General features: G+C 38.0%; 1 protein-coding gene across 1 annotated transcript in view; it reads left to right on the forward strand.

The window, feature by feature from the left end:
- Window positions 1-14,706, forward strand: part of NUDT3 (nudix hydrolase 3) — a 36,060-nt gene extending 21,354 nt beyond the window's left edge. The window contains exons 2-5 of the mRNA XM_034414629.3: window positions 5,657-5,767; window positions 8,454-8,498; window positions 8,828-8,912; window positions 9,959-14,706. Coding sequence (XP_034270520.1) covers window positions 5,657-5,767; window positions 8,454-8,498; window positions 8,828-8,912; window positions 9,959-10,131 — 414 coding nt within the window. The 3' untranslated portion in view covers window positions 10,132-14,706. The remainder of the gene's footprint in view (window positions 1-5,656; window positions 5,768-8,453; window positions 8,499-8,827; window positions 8,913-9,958) is intronic.
- Window positions 14,707-19,330: the final 4,624 nt, after the last annotated feature.

Raw genomic sequence — 19,330 nt, forward strand, 5'->3', positions numbered from 1 at the left:
GTTATATAGTTTGTCACCCTTCCAGGCTAGGTCATCCTGGTGTGTGACTAACAATTTATGGGTTGCTAACCCATAATGGATCATCTTTTAATGCCTTCGGTAAGCTATATACCCAGTTAGGATCCACCGGGTTCCTATCCATTACTCGAGTTCCGGTTTGTTGGAGGGATATTAACGCTTGCACTGTTTCATCCCTTTTACTCTCGTATTGGGGCACACACGATAAAGCGTCGGCCAAAAAGTTTTTTCCCCCTGGCACATATTTCAGGCTGAAGGTGAACTGACGAAAATACAGTGCCCACCTGACCTGTTTTGGGGACAACTTACAAGGTGTCTGGAGGACACCTCATAAATTCCAGGTTTTTATGGTCAGTCCATACCTCGAAGTTTATTTTAGTGCCTTCCAATAGATGCCGCCAGATCTGGAGAGCCCATTTTACTGCATAGGCCTCCTTCTCCCATACAGTTCAGTTCCTTTCTGTGGGGGTGAATTTCCGTGACGTATATGCACACGGTTGAAGCCTATACCTGTTATTTACGGGACCGCCTGCTGCCGCAAACGGCCTCCCACCGGCCGCTACACTCGCACAGAGAGGGACTCCTCTGGGTGCCGTCGGCCAAACAATGTCGGCTGGCGGCCCCCAGGGGGAGAGCCTTCTCTGTGGAGGCACCTACTATCTGGAACGAGCTCCCCTGGAGATACGGAGGATCCCGGATCTACGCACCTTCCGCCGCGCTCTTAAGACCTTTTTATTTCACCAGGCTGGTCTGGCCTAACCTTTCCCATTCTTTTTTAAAGTAAATTTTAATGTAAATTTTAATTTGTTCTTAACCTGGGGTTTTAAATTTGTCTTGGGCTAAATTGATTTAACTTGATTTTACTTCTGCTCTTAATTTTTGTATTCTATGTGTTTTATTCTGTGCCTGTTCACCGCCCTGAGTCCTTCGGGAATAGGGCGGTATACAAATTAAATAAAATGAAAAATAAAATGAAAATGAAATGTAGGCTCGTGTCACTACCGGGCAACTGGGCCGCTATTCGGGGTCGTTCAGGTGTCATCTGGGAACGAGCCTTGGGTCTACTCAAGGGTGCTTGTGGAGTTGAAACATGGGGTGGTGGTATTGGACAATCCACTGCTTGGTGACCCTCTTGGTTACAGCGGTAACACCTAAAAGGTCATCTGGGTGGAACAACAGGTTGGACTCCGGTAGGGATGAAGGGTGGTAGGGATGAAGGGTTTCCCTGCTCCTGTTTATTGACTGCTTATCCATGGTTCTACGGGGTTGGCCCAGTCCTTCATTTCTAGTACGGAATTCCCTCAGTCCAATATCCAATTCCACTGCTGCTTTGTACCAGTCAGTTATATGGGATCTGAGTCCTCTATACACACATGCCTGCCTCAATTCCCAGACTAGCCCCATATGGAACTGATGTACAGGCAGTCTATTGGGCCACCCTCTCAGTCTTCCTGCTATTTTGCGGAACTCCTGCACATACTCCCTACCAGGTCTCCCTCAGCCACTTGGATGCTTGCCTCATCCTCAAAACAAATGCGAAGGGCCTCCAGGAAAAGTCCTGGATCAGCCAGTTCCCAATTGGCACCCTCACCTGTCAAAACCGTTGTGAGGGCAACTACCATTGCCCATTGGGAGGGATAGAATTGACTGTATAAGTCCATATGGCTAAGGACTTGGCTCAAAAATAGAGCCACATGTTCTGGATTTCCGTTGAATGCCGCCTGTAATGGAGATGGCCCCCATGGTACCTGTTGTGGCCACGTGCCTGGGCCACAACAGGCCACTGGGTAGTTGGTCCCTGGCCTGAGGAGGGGCCCCACCATCCCGATCCCCCCTATGGGTTCCAGGTTGTTGTCTAGTTGATGGACTTGCCTCATGTTCTCTTGGTACTCTTATATGGGTTTGGGCCACTCCACGCATCGCTTCTCCCAATGATGAGGATGCTTCGGAAATATTGTGTTCCTCTGCTCTGGGCCTAGGCTGAGCCTGTTCTGTCCTCAATTTGGGGCTGGCTAATCGAAACCTACTTTCAGAAGTTCCTCCTGACGTTGACCCCACCCCACCTTGCCAATTGCCTGAAGGATCCAGTCCAGGTGCCCATGGCTGCCAAGAGGAAGCATCTCTGAAACTTGCTTCCCCAAATCCTCCTGTAATATATCCAACGAAGTCACTCCAGGGCCAGTGGAGAAACTCCATTCTCTCTCCTCATCTTCAGCCCATTGCCTCTCTCCAACCTTGAAACTGAGTGCCTGAAGGGAGACGCGTCGGCACCCAGGGTCCCGGTTTTCCTAACAAAGCCGAACTGTGCCACCAATGTCCAGAGGAGGTGTGTACTCCCAACTCCCTGGGCCTCTTGGCTGTCCGGTTTCTCCTCTGCCTGTGTTTCCCATTGCTTAGGGCGGACCACCGGCTGTTCACATTCCACCTTCGCCTCATCTTCCACCACACCCGTCAGTCTCTGCAGGCTCTGGCAATAACGCCCCATCCGCTCTACCCTCCCTCATCCTCTGCGTTCCTCCACTCACTGTTGACTGTAATGAAATTGCGAAACAAGGAGCTCCGACTTTCTCTCGGCACTTCTTGACTGCCTGTGCTGGTTCGAGGCAAATCAGACACACACACACGAGAGTCGTGCATCAAACCCAGTTTAATTAAAGCTACACGACAGATCACAGTAAATGCCCGATCTGCTGGAACAGAATAAAGTTGGAGTTGAGCTGTTCTGCCCCAGCTACGGATCCCAAAGTACACAGCACACACAAACTCTGAACAAAACTTAGTTTACTCAAATAACGCAGTTTTAGCAAATGCCGGCTGTTAATAAGCATTCTTAACAGCCCGCCAGAATTCCACAGGTAAGATAGTCAGAGTCTTACTAGAGTTGGCAGAAAGCCTAGAGCAAGGTTGCAGAGAAAATCCAAACTCGATGATTTGCGAACTAAAGTTGTTTCCTGCAGCTTGTTGCAAGCTGCGTTCTTTCTTAAATAGGCTAAGGGAGTGGTCAATTAGCCCCAAGCCTTACTCTCGAGGAGACCTCCTCCTAAGGAACCACTCCTGCCTTTTGGCAGCTCTGCGTGCCCGTGCATTGAGAAGAGGCTCCTTCTCTTCCTCCTCTTCACTTAAAGGAGCCTCTGGAGGTTCTGAAGGCCCTGGCTGAATCCCTGCCTCTGGCACCACATCTTCTTCAGCCTCCTCGCTGTCGAACTCGAGGCCGGCTGCACAAGCTGCTGGCGCAGCACCACACCAGCCTCCTCGGGATCAGTAACAATCCGTGCAGGCCGCTGGTGGGCCACAATTTGAGCTATTGACTGATTGCAGATTGCAGATAGTTTCAGTTTTCAGGATAGAGCTATCAGCATAACACAGGTTATTGATGTTTTTTCCTACAGTTTTAAGACTGTTCATCTTTTTGCAAGTTTCTCTTAATTATATATCGAGTTTAGGAGCTGAATAAATAAGGGTATGGGTATATATATATTTGTTGTGCTCCTTTGTCAATCTGGAATGCTTAACCATATTCTGTGGCTGCCTAAGTTTCTCATGAGGACAATGAGACGTTCAGGATTCCCCTTCTTTCTAAGCACATTCCATATCTTGATGTGATTGACACAATCAAAGGTCTTTCTATAATAAATGAAACACATACCATGTTTCCCTAAAAATAAGACCCTGTCATATATTTTTGAACCCCGAAATAAGCGCTTGGCTTTATTTTCGGGATGGTCTTATTATTTTGGGGCGTGTGGAGGAAACCAGAGGAAATGGCGAGGACCAGCTGCCAATGCGTTTAAATATTTTTGGGGAGGGCTTATTTTTTTGGGGGGGTGTATTTTAATGCATGCGCTCAAAAGCCCGATTGGGCTTATTATCAGGGGATGTCTTATTTTAGGGGAAACAGGGTAGTGAGTTATTTTTGGTATTCTTTGGCTTTCTTAATTATTTAGCTTGCAGTAGCAGTAATGTCTTGTGTTCCTTTGTCTTTTCTAAAGCCAGAACATCTGACAGTTTTCCCATGTAAAGCTCTAATCTGCATTGGATAATCCTAAGCATTATTTTTCTAGTAAATTAAAGATATTGCACAATAGTTTGCACATTCCATTACATCTTATTTTTTAATATTGAAATGTAGATTGATCTCTTCCAAACTGTTGAACACTATCATTTTCTAGGATATCTTACATGTTGACTTTTCTGTTCTAACGTATTTCAGTATACTCTTTCCATTGTTGTTTGATCATCTTTGAACTAGTTCCTATCTGTCCTTGGTCTCTGGCATACCAGTTTGAGGTTAGATCTTCCTCTTGGACTCCGAGATCTTTTCCTTGTTTTTCCTTGTCTGTTTCCATCTTGTACAATATATTTTTACAGATGTTGAAATACTACTTGTCTCTTTTAACAGCTCTCTAAAACCTATTGTTAAGTTCTTTTCTGAGATTTTTGTCTCTCTTCTTGGCAATTTCCACAGTTTGTTCTGCATCTAGTTTCCATTCTTATGTCCTTCATTTTTGGCACTTTTGGCACTTCCTTCATTTTTGGCATCTTTTCCACAGTCAACATTGCCTATGCCCTTGATGCTATAATTAAGCTCCTTTTTATCTCTTTCACAATACAGCTATTTATTTTCTCATTAATAGAAAAAAAACCCAAGTTTTAGTTTTTTAAATGTTTTTAGTATTTTTAATTTAATTAAACACTCAGAGTCACTGAGATGTATGGCTATAGAAAATGAATGAATGAATTTCAATAGTTTTAATGCTTTCTGCTGGGCTCTTTAGAACAGTGGCATATGTATGCATTCAGATTGGTTTTTGTTCAATTTAAGAATATTCTTGGATTAATGTAACCATGGTTGGCTACAAAATATTTACAAATGCTACTTGTTTTAAAACTCCATCCTTTGCTATTGTCCGTAGTATATGTGCCTTTTGATGATTGGTAGATTCTGTGCTCCATTTTACATTGAGTCATTTGGGAGAAGCAGGGTATGCATATATGCAGAGAGAAATGGAAGATATTTGTCATAGTTGGCAGACGTCTAAAACATTTTAATAATCTTTTTGTTAAAAACTGTTTTGTCTCATGCCTCAAAGCTAGTTCTTAAAGGGAATGTTTGCTTATTTCTGTTTTCAAATAATTTTGGTATTTTAACATATTTAATTAACAGAGTAGCTTGCCTGCTTCTTCTGTTCCTGACTTTTTGGTTGTATATTTCTATCAATCCACTTTAATCTTATTTCATAAATTATTATTGTGGAGAAAAGAGGAGGAAAGAGTACTGGGTATGTTTGCCACTTTGAGTTACTTATAAAGTAATGAAGGCGGGATAAAAAAAATCTGGTGATTTGGGGCCAGTTTCTCTCTCCCAACCTACTTACCTCACAGGGTTTTGTGAGGAATATAGGAGGAGGAAGGAGTATTAGGTATGTTGGCCATCTTGAATTATTTATAAATATAATAAAGGTGGATATAAGTAAGTAAATATATGTTCCACTCTCTGTCTTTATTTAAGTACAGGTGGACTTAGCATATTCTCTGGAATTGAAAAAATTCTAGTAATTTTACATAGCAGGATACCATCTTCTAATTGTAGAATTGTGTAAGGTGTAAACATGTACAAAAGCTCTGTTGTTATCTATAGGTGCTGTTAGTTAGCAGTAGTCGTCATCCTGACAGATGGATTGTCCCTGGAGGTGGAATGGAACCTGAAGAGGAGCCTAGTGTGGCTGCTGTGCGGGAAGTTTGTGAAGAGGTACGTTTTCAAATTCTGCTTGGATCCAAAATTGTCTATTCATTCCTTTCACTTTCAAAATTATCCAAATATTAATTGTATAGTACAGATAGTGCTCAAGTTACAAGTTCATATAATTGGTCAAAAATTTATAATAGCACTTGAAAAAAGTGACTTATGACCATTTTTCATACTTATGACTGTTGCAGCATCCCCTTGATCACATGATTAAAATTCAGTTGTTTGGCATTGGTTAAGATTTATGATAGTTGCAGTGTCCTGGGGTTATGTGGTCACCTTTTGCAACCTTCTGAGAAGGTTGCAAAAGTCAATATTGCAAAGTCAATAGGAAAGCCAGATTCACTTAACAACCATGTTCCTAAGTTAATCACTGCAGCGATTCACTTAATAGTAGCAAGAAAGGTCATAACAACTGTCTTGTTTAGCAACAGAAATTGTGGACTCAATTATCAGATATCGAGGACTACTTATATTCTTTATATCCTTGTTAATGAGCAACAAAATTTGCCTAGTTTTCCTGTTTGCAATAGTAGTTAAGAATTGTGGCAAAAATTATAAAACTTTCCCATTGAGAAACTGTTGCCTAGTATATAGTTTTCATGACAATTGCCTATAGAGGAAGAGAAAAATCCATTTATGTTGAAAAATCTCAAAATAGTTTGCTTTTATGTACTTTTGTGATACTTTACCAATGTGATCCTTTTCAAATTTATCTCAAATTGTCATCCAGTCCTTTTAAGAAATAAAAATTGCCAGCAATTTTATATCTGATGAGAATTAGACCATAGGGCATGGGACCAGGTTCTTTAAAAAATTGCATCTCTCCTATTACATCTGCTTATTCCATCTGGTCCAGCAGGATGGGCATGTTACATGTGCTTTATGCTAAAAAGAAAAGAAGACTAATATTGTTAGTAGACAGGCAGTTTAGACTGCTTAGTGAGCTTATCTGGAAACTGCTTTTGCCACCACTGCTGGCATGTCACTCACTATATGAGTCTTAAGATTACTTGCCATAGACAGCTGACCACTGCTAATCACCTCTGCCAAGTTGCTGCAGAAAAACATATGGCCAACTCACCACAGGGACATTGCCACACATAGTCGGAGGCAAAGCCGTTGGGCAAGCAAGCAGGTGGGCAGAGTACTGAGTGCATCAGAGTGGGTGGCAAAAAGGTGGCAGCAGCTGGGGGCTTCCCAGTTTCACAACCCCCACCACTGCTGCTGTGGGCACAGAGCCACTGACAATGCTGCCACTGCAATGGTCTTGGAGCTGCCTGCATGGCCATTGCCACACTAGCAGTGGCAGCATTGATGGCGGAGGCTCCATGCCTAATGTGATGGCAGCAACATCAGCAACAGTGTTTCCGCCCTGGCATGGCAATGGCAACATTGGCAGCAGCGGCTCCACACCCAGCACGAAGGTGGCAACATTAGCAACAGAGGCTTTGTGCCCAGCATGGTGGCAGCAACATCAATGGCTGTGCCAAGCTTGGCACAGTCACAGCATCAGTGATGGTGCACCAGGCTGAGAGCTGCTGCAGCATCAAGCTCAGAGCCTGGCGCATCAGCAGGGTATGTGTGAAAATGGGAAGCCTCTGGCTGCTGCCACCTCCCTGCTGCCCATTCCGACTGCTGCTACTGCAGTTCCCAGCCTCTTCTGCTTGAGCCTGGTGTGAAAATGGGATGTCCCCAGCCACTATTGCCTCCCTGCTGCTCTGTACTCTGCCCACTCACCCGCTCGCTTGCTTGCGTTCCCGGCTCTCTGTCCACCTGTGGCGAGTTCTCCCTGTGGAGAGTTGGCTGTTTGGAGTTGTCCTGCAATGACAGAGATGAGTTGGCAGAGGCGACCTGGCTCCAGTGAATTGTCCCATTCTGCACTATACAGCATCTGGCAAATAAAAGAGTTTTCATATAAATTTTTGATGTCAGATCATGGAACCTGGCATACATTCGATTGTAAGCCCATCTTTAAACACACCTGGAGAAGCTCAGAACAACAGTAAAGCCTCCAACCACTAAAACCATAAAATAAGGTTGGCAATCCCTATACCCATGATGGCGAACCTATGGCACAGGTGCCATAGGTGGCACGTGGAGCTGTATCTGTGGGCACGCGAGCGTTGCCCTACTCAGCTCCAGTGCGCATATGTGTGCCAACCAGTTTATTCTCGGGCATTGTTTCACCAATAACTGGATAAGAGGTGTTTTGTGAGCTTGCACTTGAAAAACAAATTAAGATGTAGATGGTGCTGCTTTACTGACCTCTCAAACTCTACAGTTTCACCCCTGCCTGCTCAATCTTTTCACAAGTTGATATTAGATTTCTTTAGGTTTTCAGTTCAAGCAACATTTCAACTTAAATCCCTGGAGAGGGAAGAAACAGCTTGTGAGTTCATGGCCACCATGACTGTTACGAGCTTGTTCAAAGTGATCACAGTGATTCACATGCATATTAGAGCTGTTTTTCGTCTCAGGAAATCATATTGTAGGTCACAATATTGATAAAGAAAATTTCTAAAAGTTCACAAACTTTCGCCATTGTACAGTGTAAATCATATCACAGAATTATATATAATTTTTAAAAGTTTGTAAAATATATAATTTAAATTATAACTGACTTTTAAAATAATTTGAGCTATGACTTATATTAAATGCCTTTTTCTTTTCTTTGAATATATCATAGGCTGGAGTGAAAGGGACATTAGGAAGATTAGTAGGAATTTTTGAGGTAAGTACAAATATCAACAGAATTGATAAAACATTTTTATATGTGATTAAAGTTTGGAGACAGAGGTTCTGTTACAGTAGGTTAGAAGATAATTTTTTCTGATTTGAACTCTTCAAAAAGTGCAAATGTAGGACAAAAATTCTTGAAGAAGTTTTATTTATGTTTTAATTTACTAATAGTATCTGAATCTCCTTTATTAAGAAATCAAGTCATAATTGAGCATTGCTGTTGATGAGACATGTTGTAAGTATTGTTTCAACTCAGTGCTAAGATTAGCATTGTTGTAGTTGTTATATTTCTTCAAATTAATTTTTTTATCATCCTTTCAGAACCAGGACAGGAAACACAGAACATATGTTTACGTACTTATTGTCACAGAAGTATTGGAAGATTGGGAGGATTCTGTGAATATCGGTAAGCAAACAAATTCATTTGTGTCCCTGATTCTCTTTAGGAGGATAATAGTTGAATTCCCCCTATTTAGATTAAGGTTTATAAAATGTGAGTTAAAAAAAATAAAAATCTTATTTGGAAGATTTTTTGCATTGTTACAAAGTTTATTATATTTTTGTTGCTTATATTTTCATAAAAATAGCACATAAATATTCACATCTTGAAAATATGTATTTTCAAAGCTTGATAGTATATAATCAGATCCTTTTTTCAGAATCAGTTGTGCATTTCTAATCTAGAGTTAACCAAACACTCTTGCAGTATGCTGAGCAATATGCATGAAATGGCTACTTCCTAATACATAGACATTTTCCATGTTTATATAGCAATAGCAATAGCACTTAGACTTATATACCGCTTTACAGTGTTTTATATCCTTGAATAACAACCACACAATCTACAATTTGCAGGAATATAATAGGTCCTCAGTGTGATTCAGGTTTTTATTTTCCATTCTATTCCACACATCCTTTTAATATATAGTAATTTAATTTTTTACGCCTGAAAAAAATTCATTAGAGAATAAACACTGTTTTTTTTACTTGACTGAAAACTCGTCAACCAAATTATTTCTTTTTTAGCTACTAATTATAGTAAATTACTTCAATGTACATAGTAAATTACAGGTGATACACTAACACTCAGTTTTTTCCTGTAATTGATTTTTAAGGAGATTGATTAGTTAGGTTGCTGGTGCCAAAGTCTACTTTGAAAGTATGTTATGTCCTATATCCTTAATCTCATTTAGAATGAAGTTCATAAATGTTTAAGAACTTAGAGGTGCTTAGTACCCTGAAAATATTTTGCTCTATACAGTAGTATACCTTTATTGTGAAAAACTGAATAGGTTTTTTTTGCATTTTGAAAAGAAAAACCTACTTAATTAGTTCATTATTTCGTAGTAACAATTGACATAGTTTGCTGTTGTGAAACAATTGCGCATGGAGAGGATTGTAAATACTTCAGTTGTTGTGATCTAACCTTTCCCCCTCTTTCTCTATCTGCAGGAAGGAAAAGGGAATGGTTTAAGATAGATGATGCCATAAAAGTTCTGCAGTATCACAAACCTGTACAGGCTTCATACTTTGAAACCTTAAGGCAAGGCTATTTGGCTAATAACGGCACTCCTGTTGTGACCACATCATTCTCGAAGGAGAGCACACTATCTGACATCAGATGACTGAAGATAACCCTATCAGAAAAGTTTGAAACATAGACTGAAACGTGGATTTCCTTTCTTCCCCTCTTCTTGCCGCTTTCACATGTGTTCTTTGGTAAACAAGACATGTGCAGCAGCCTTTGGCAGAGCAGATGTTTGAGTGTTGCATTATAGTGCAAAGTGGGTGGTTTGGGGTTTTTTGTTTTTGCTTTTTCTTGGATATGTATTTTGTAATACACATTTTGTGCATGAAGTGCCCCTTCCCTATTAACAAAAATTTTGACAATGTGAACAGCAAGGCTATTACTTTCATCTATGCCTTGTCTTCTGAAATGTTCTTGTATATACTATTCCAACCATAGCCAAATCTCTTATCTTTTCAGTAAAGAAGGCTACAAATGTGAGATCAATTCTTTATGTCTTAGATTTTGTACTGTAAGGTACTGTTGAGATCTGTGTGGTGGCCACTTGCTCCACATCTGCACGTAACATTTTTTAGAGGGAGAAATCTAACACTGATTTTGCAAGATTTTTTTTAAAAAAACACAAGCTGCTTCTATAAAGAGGGCTTCATAAACTTGTCTGCCTTGTTCTTTAAAAAAAATTCTTTACGACAGTGCTAGTGGCTGGGCCAGTTTCATTCCCTGCATCCTATTCCCTGACCCAAACTTAATACAATGAGACTTGAAGGAGACTTGCAAAGCATCCCTGGTGCTCAATTCTTTCTATAGTTTCAACCAGTATGTCATGTAACAATGGACAGAATCACAAATAATTGGTCACCATTCATTCAAAAGCATATGGGTTCAGAAGCCTAAAGAATTCCAACTTCAGTAAATAGGAATCAGGGATTCGAAATGAGTTTAAAAATGTGAACTGGAACATCAAACACTAACGCTTTTAATAGTGTAAAATGATTTATCTTCCTGTTGCATACTGCTGGTGTCTTTTTTGGTCCATATGCCTTACATCTTACTGAACTGGATATTGTAATTTGTGCTAAAGCATTGGATTGTACTTTGAGTGTCACTTCATGGTGGGACAGTCACTTTATGTCCCTGAAAATAATTCCCAGGGAAAAATTCAAGTGTCCGGTCTCCTTTATCTGTAATATTGTATCATGGAGCACACTCAGAATTGTAGACTTAATTTCTTAAGCAGCAAAGGTACAGCTAGTTCCCAAGTAGAATTGTTTATATGGGGATCTGTGTCATTTAATAGGATAGTTAACCTGATGCATTGGCACACATCACATTTTTGTTTCTGTTGATGTTTCATACTGTCTTGATTTGCCAATAGTGTTGTCTTGTTTTTGGAAAGGGCTGTGGGAGGGGGTGGATCTGGGTAGATTTGGGGAGGGGCATTAGTTCATCCCTGGCTTGAGACAGGACCTAGTTGCTATATTTGGTGACTACTTCTTTGTCACAGTATAGCCAAGATGTGAAATTAAACCTGCAGTACTCCAATTTAGTAGATAATTCTCCCTTCCCCTTATATGCTTAAAATACATTAAAAATATTCTGAAATAGTCATGCAGCCTGATGAAAAATAAATTAGTATAGTTTCTTCAATGGACAGTTGCTATAGAACCAATAATATTTCTTATTTTTTAATTCCCTACTTTCTGTTAATAGGATAGCATTTCTTAAAATGGCATCACTGAAACCAAAACCAATACACAGTACATGCTGAAAGGTGCAGTTGAAAAAAGTGGCTTAAACTTGATCTTGAACAAATGAAAAATTATGTTATGCCACTTTATTGCCCTTCATGTTAACAAATAATAAAATTTAGCTGAATGAGCTTGACTAATGTCTTGAAGCGTACAATATAATAATTTATTTTACTTAAGTATATGTGTGACACTATCCAGGATAGCAAACTATTGCCTTTAACTAAAAGTTGTGTCTCATTGAACTGATTAGGACACAGACAACTGTTTGAAAGAGAACTCCTCCTGATGGAGTGACTGCAGTTTTAATATCTATAGCATGCACACTTTTTTAAAACTCTAAAATGTTTTTATAGGGCTGTTAAATTGACACTTTAGAATAGAATATTGTTAATGATATTCTAATAGTGATTTCTTGTTTGTTTGGGTCAAGAAAAATAAATTGTGCCAAGAAAGTAGTTTAATGTGGGATGAATTGATGCTGTTTATACAACTGCACTGAGTTGCTGATGTTTGCCTTCTGAACTGGAAATGGAAGATGTGTCTCCTGGGGTATAAACTGTCTGGATTATTGGTAAACTTCCTCCTGTTTACTAAAACTCACTATCACACCTCCTTTTAATGCACTATATTCATAGCTTTCCCAGCATCTCAGGGTACTCTGTAATAAACAAGCCAAGAAACTGTAGTAATACAATGAAAATGCATTATATCAACTCACCTTTTCACATTTCTAATTACACTAGAAGTTCCCACATTGTCAGAACATGCATCAAGAAAGAGAATGTTCAAATACACTTCATTCGAAGTAGGCAAGTTGGTCACCATATTGGATTTTAATCATCTTAATCCTTAGTGATTGCTGGATTTGTCCATTAAAATGCAGATTGTTTTGGTCTTTATTTACAAAACTCTTAACTTTACATACTGAAATTAAGAATTGCTGGCAGGGACAATAAAATCATGTGAAAATCATTCTTTCCCTATAAAATGGTTTAGTAATTATGTTTGGCCATCAGATATTCAGGAGATCAGGTATTTTCTCCCCCCCAAAAAAGTATTACTTAGCCATGGATTTTATTTTTATATATACATTTCTGGCCCTTTTAGAAGACGCTCAACATTTGCAAGAATTTGTTGAACTTGCACACTTTTTGATTTAAACATTTGCTGGAACAGTGCAAGCAGTATTCTGGATTTGTAGTTATATATGACCAATAGTTAGCTAGAAGTTCAAATGAGATACTAATACTCTCATTAGATGAATACTAGATGGGCTTTTGCATTACGTGTGCTATATGCCAGTCCTTAATAGAGTGGTTCACTGGTGTAGACATCATTTGGAAAAGGAACTTTGGAGCATGAATGTAGCATCTATCTGCAATTCTTTAAAATAGTTGCATTTTTTCATGGGATCACATGGCTGTCCTCTACCAGGATCCTGGGGAAAGATGGGGCTACTTTAGAGCTGCAGACAGCTGCCATGTTCCTGCCCCTGTGTGTTCTGAAGCGCTCTTTAGAGTCAAATCTAAAGCATTGTATAGCCTTACTTTCTAAGTCAGGTGACAGTGCTACTTAAAATTTGTGAGTTAATTGGAACATAGTATCTAGTGAAGCATAATTAGTTGGAAACAGTAGCATTGTGAGTGAAAATGTACAACTTCTGTTACAATTTCCAGTATGGATTTTCTTTATTAGGAAGACAAAGGTTCAGGCTCTCTGCAGTCATCATATCTAATATCCCATGCCCTAAAATACATTAGTAATTACCTAATACATTCTTCTCTGTTTTGATGTCTGTTTAGATTAGAAAGTGTATGGGATGTAGTGGTAGAATATGCAGGACTATTTTAATATGAATTATCCTTTGAGTTTAACCTTGAATCAGTTAGAATGTCTGAAAATGGAGTGGTAGATCAACTTTGAAGAGTTTAGCCTAAAAGTATTGCAATGATTTTAATAGCAGTTTTTCTTCCACTCAAAATATATTTGTTAACAGTATTCTTAATTTTGTTCCTCACTCTCCAGCTGCCTCCTTTTTTTCAATAAGCTTATTTTATTTGTTTTTAAATCTGCCAATAAAAAATAAAGTGCCGTATTATCCTAGCTAGTGCATATATAGGAATATGCGATTAGATATGTTAGCTATCTAATTTGCATTTGTGAAATTGTTTTGGCACTTGAATTTACATGATTCCCACAAATGCCAATATTTCTTTTTCTCTACACCTCTGTGTTTTGCTGATATGATAGGCAGCAACAGTATGCTGTGAAATGGATAAATGGATGGATCTCTTTTTTCCCCCATTCAGGTTTGTGCTAGATTCTTAGACATTAGCTCAGATGATGGGGAGTGAGACCTTCCATGCCTGCTTCCTTTGTGTAGCTTGCTACCTCTCAATATACAACATAAAAAGTATTGAAGAAAAGTGGTCTGGGGTATGCCTATATTTAGAAGAACATTGAGGAAGTGTTTAGAGAGAATTGGACTTAAAATCCAATTTTAAGGAGGGAGGATCATTCTTATAATTGAAATTAATATTTTGAACCTCTTGAAATTCATACTTGTAAGCTTAAAAATACAAGCCCAGCAACTACATGCAATTGCTCGTAAGCAGTGAAATTCGAATTAGAGCATGTGTTAGTGAAAATTCTGGGAGTGTTTATGTGATGGTGATTCTTGATTTGCTTGTTTCCTAATGTTAAAAGTACAACTGCTCCTGAATAGAGATAATATCAAACATTGTGCATATTTCTTAATGCTTGCTTGATTTTGTTTGTCATTATAGCTGTCCCCAGGTAGTGGGTATTGTTTTGGAAAGGGTGGGGAACTGAGAGTCAGTAGTGCTGTGGGACTATTTTGCACTGGAGGGGTATGTATGTATACTTCAAACCCTGTAATAAAGAAGCTGCTTTTGAGTACATTTTGCACCTCTTGTGATAACAGATTTTATTAGAAGCTATTTTCAATGTGATTGCTTGGCATGAATGTTGAGTTCTTGTAAAATGATGACATTTAGTATTTCACACAAACATTTGAAAAATAGGCTAATGGTTATCTGAAATCTTCTCTAATTTCACAATCTCTTATAAAAGCAGTTAGTCACTGGACATGTATCTGAAATATTTGATATGACTTATGAACATTATCATCAAAATAGTTTCTCCCTATCAAAATTCTGGAGACATTTGCTTCTACTTATTGCTTATCTATGTCTGAATGTACAAAATTACAAAGGCTGCTTTTCAGCTGAAGTATTGCATTACTGATCACATTTGTAACTTTGAGTTAGTCCTATGTTTCTGAAAATGCCTAGGGTTGATGAAAGAACATTGATTTCAAAATCTTAACAGTTTTTATTTACTCTCTTGAATTGCCTTTTGTCTTCAGTAAAATATACAGTAGCAATTACAGAAATTGACCCCAAGATAACCCCCTCAACCCCCAGATTCTATGTAGGCACTAGGCATCCTAGTGATACAAAATCAAAAAGGTGTGTTTGAAAGACAATTATTTAAATTTACTTTAAAATACTGGATTACATATTCCAATGGTATGGTATGGCTCAGTTTTTATAGGGCATGTCAAATTTTTCGTTTCAATTTGTAAACATTAGGGGTGCTCAAAAGTTGTGCCATGCCTTGGGGATTGTAAAGATATTTTGGTTACTTTAATATAATTTAGATGTGCTTGGTAAGTAACTATATAAATATCACAACTTTTTAACATTTTGTTTTGTTTGTTGTAATGCAGTCTTATATACATTTACCTCAAAAAGTAAATAATATAGTTACTGTTATCAGCATTCTTGTCGCTGATGTCTGTTCATGCTGAAAACGTCAAATATTTCGCCGGGATGTTGAATGCACATCCTTTCTTTTAAATTGCTGTTATCTAAGTATTCCTTCTCTCTTTCCTCAATTTAATGAAAAGGAAATATGAATGGAGGGAGGCATCTTTATAAATACATTCAATTAAAATTATTTCGGATAAAGCAGGATTTATAATGGATACTAAACTGACCTTACTTGAACATTTTATCCTAGAAGCTTGGCACATTTGTTTGGCTATTCTTAAACCTGAATGCAGTACTAAATTGAATGTCCAAGAATTGTACTGCTGCAAAGAATAGAATTATTTGTATATATTTCTCAAACTTTCTAAATTATAGACCATGTATTTTATTACCACTATCAGTACCTTGATGAAAATATATTCAAAATTGAGTATAGCTAACAGGTGAGCTCATAGGATAGAACACAAGAAATTTCAGACATCATCTCCCAGAATCATTCTGGTTGTTTACAAGTGTGCTTGTTCCTGTTTCCTCCTGTAGGATGTGCTTTACCTAACATCTTTCTCCTATCTGGTATGTGAAAGGGGCAAAGCTCTTAAACTTCTGTTTTTTAGTTGGTGATTAAAATTGAAAGGTTGCAATAAATTCTAAAATGCTACTACTGTACCTGGCTATATAAAATAGAGGTATGTCGATAGAGGATTCTACCCAGTCTCCCCTCCTTGGGAAATAGTCAAATATTAAAAGAAATAAACCTACTATTAAGATCTAAAATCCCATTTTGATTTCAAGATAAATATTCACACGTTCAGTTTTGTAAAATATATATAACATGGTGGTTAATTTGGATGAAACACACAGCTCATACAACTAAACAAAGAATTCCCAAAGAAAATGCAGCTGCTTCAGGTAGAAGATGCAAATTGTAAATGAAGCAAACAATCTTTGACCAGAATGTTTCAGGTAACAAGATGAGAGTACAGAATAAATATTGTTAAGAATAGCCTAGAGCAAAATAAGACTTAACTTTTAACTTGTTTGAGGCATTTTCATAAATTACTTTTTATCTTCAATTGTTGCCTAGGTAACAGACCTTCCCTTTGCCCTCCAAGGCCTTGCGCTATACTCACTACAGGAACTAATGCTAAAAAAGCTATTTTATCACCACTTACCCATGCACTTTAACTATCACAAAAAAGGTAGAATGCTTGGAACTGAATCAGACTTTTGAGACTATGGCAGCCCTGTATAACATATGAACCAGGGGTACATGTGGTCTGCCAAGCAATCTTGGGTAGACTGCAAGTGTTTTTTGAAAACTCAGTAAATCCACTGCCTCCATGATTGGCAGTCATGAGGCCACTTAGTCCACATTCTGTCCATAATCTGTAGTTAGCAATTGTCTGTGCTATCATGAGCAATGTTTTTTTTAAAAATTATTTCTGCATAAACAGTTCTCCATTCAGTTCTTTCAAATTTAATTTTAGCTAAATTAAACCATGCTGACTTATCTTGCCAATCATAGTCCAGCACTCTGATTACTGTGCTAAAGGAATCAAGCTACTGATATGTTATATAGATCTATAAGAAAATGGTGGTTTGTTATACCGTAATTGCACTGCCTACTAATTCATTTTTTGCAATAATATACTGATAAAACTGAGGTCTTTTGCTTTGTAAAGGCACCTTACATGTAACAACAGCTGCAACTCGATGAGATAATAGAAGATAATTTCCAAACAGATTTCCTTAAAATCAGGCGTTGCGCATGCACACCCTAACACTTGATTTTGAATTCTATGCATCTACATTATTGTTAATGCACACAATGGAATCTGCACATATTGCTCTGATGGCTATATATATGACAGTACTGCAACTTTTAAAACACACTGTTCAAGCAGCTTTTCAAACAGCACAATTTCCATATTTAAATAAATGAACAGAGAGGGGTGAAGGAGTCACCACTATTGGGGCTTAGGGTTGATTATTTACTTATAGAATGGGAACATTCTTCTATGATTCATTCCAATAGTGTGAGACTAAATACAGATAATTGTGTTTTTGTGGTCCCTGCCTGGCAAAAACTACAATTTTACATGTGAAAATTAATATACAGTACTATCTCGGTGTTGGAAGTATAGTACCTTTACTGAGGAATGTGTCTGCTTCAGATGATTGTTTTTTAGTAGAAGTGTCAGGTAGTAATGTAAATCACCCAGTTACCTAGGTGAGTTAGGCAGTGTAGAAATTTAATAAATAAATAAAAATGTGTTTTAAAACATTGTGATACTTCTAAGGTTGAATGTTCTGGGTTACATGTTTTGAGCTACATGAAATCTATAACAGCCAGGAAGAAAAAAATTGATACATTTCTTTTCCATGCATTATAAACTCACTGCCATATTTTAAGATAGGATTGCAAATTGACATACCCGCTATTTTATTATGATTTATATGCAGTTTAATTTCTGACATCCTTTCCAACATACTTCAAATCAGTTCTCCATGCAGAGAACTGAAAGACAAAATGTGGAGATCTTGCTTGGCATCAACTCCCTAATGCACAAACTGTGGTTGGAAAGAAACTGGAAACTATTCAAACCCCACTATTGATGTTCTATTTGAATAGAAGAAATATATATTAGTCTTTAACACTTTGTAAGACAATTCAATACACTTCAGAAATAGGCCTTATTGAACTGGATTAAATTTATTCTCAGGTAAGTGCATAACATTGCAGGCCTAGTGTAGTCTTCTGATTCCTAAATACGTTTTGTTATAGAATAGTAGCAAGCCATCAGTGTTAAACGTTTTGAACTATAGTGATTTTTTAAAAAATTCTGTCCCTATCTTGTCAGTAGCATGACAGTTGGCAACTAAATTTGTTTCAATCACTATGAGTTCATATTTTAATGTAATGTCTATATTCACAGATGGGAGCAAAATATTAAAACATAGTAGAAGGAAGTTTTGTATAATATTACACAAAACTATCTGTTATTAACAAGTGAACACCAATTATCACAATGTAGTTTTCCTTTTTACAAAATAGCTACTACTTAGGTGAATCACATTTATTGTTGCTTTGGGAGAGATAGAAGGGGGATGGCAAGGAAGGTACAGTACTAGCCTTTGTATATTCATCCAGCTGTTGTTTTTTCAAAGAGCAGCTATGCCTGAACCACTAGCCTAGACTACCATAAAAAGAGAGATAATGTCTGTTATACAGAATTCAAAATAATTACTTCAGAAACAGCACACTTAGATTTAGTCTAAAGTTACTATTAAACTTACCCATCTTTTTCTGTTTGGATTCCTAAGCAAATGGTAAGAATTTAATTACAATTAATAATGAAAGCATATTAATTGATTTTTAAATACTAATTTAAAGGCAAATATAGTTAAAATAATGCAGGGAGGTTATGGTAATTAGAGAGATTACAATAAAAAGCAGTGACTATATGTTATCCTTTATATTATGCAAAATGGACTATTAGTACTGCTGGGAGTGAAAAATTAATATACCGTATTTTTTGAAGTATAAGACGCACCTTCCCCCCCCAAAAGGGGGTGAAAATTTAGGTGCATCTTATACACTGAATGTAGCCCTGCCCACCCACTGGCCCCCACCCTTTGGCCTCTGCCTTGCAGCAGTTACTCCTTGCAAGCAAACAGCAAGAAAAAACAGCTCCTTTCAGCACAGCCTAATTAGCACAAGTTGATTGGATCGGCCTCCTGACTCTCAGCT

Source organism: Pantherophis guttatus, chromosome 3 (assembly GCF_059756535.1).
Source record: "Pantherophis guttatus breed Tessera chromosome 3, ASM5975653v1, whole genome shotgun sequence".
Taxonomy (NCBI): domain Eukaryota; kingdom Metazoa; phylum Chordata; class Lepidosauria; order Squamata; family Colubridae; genus Pantherophis; species Pantherophis guttatus.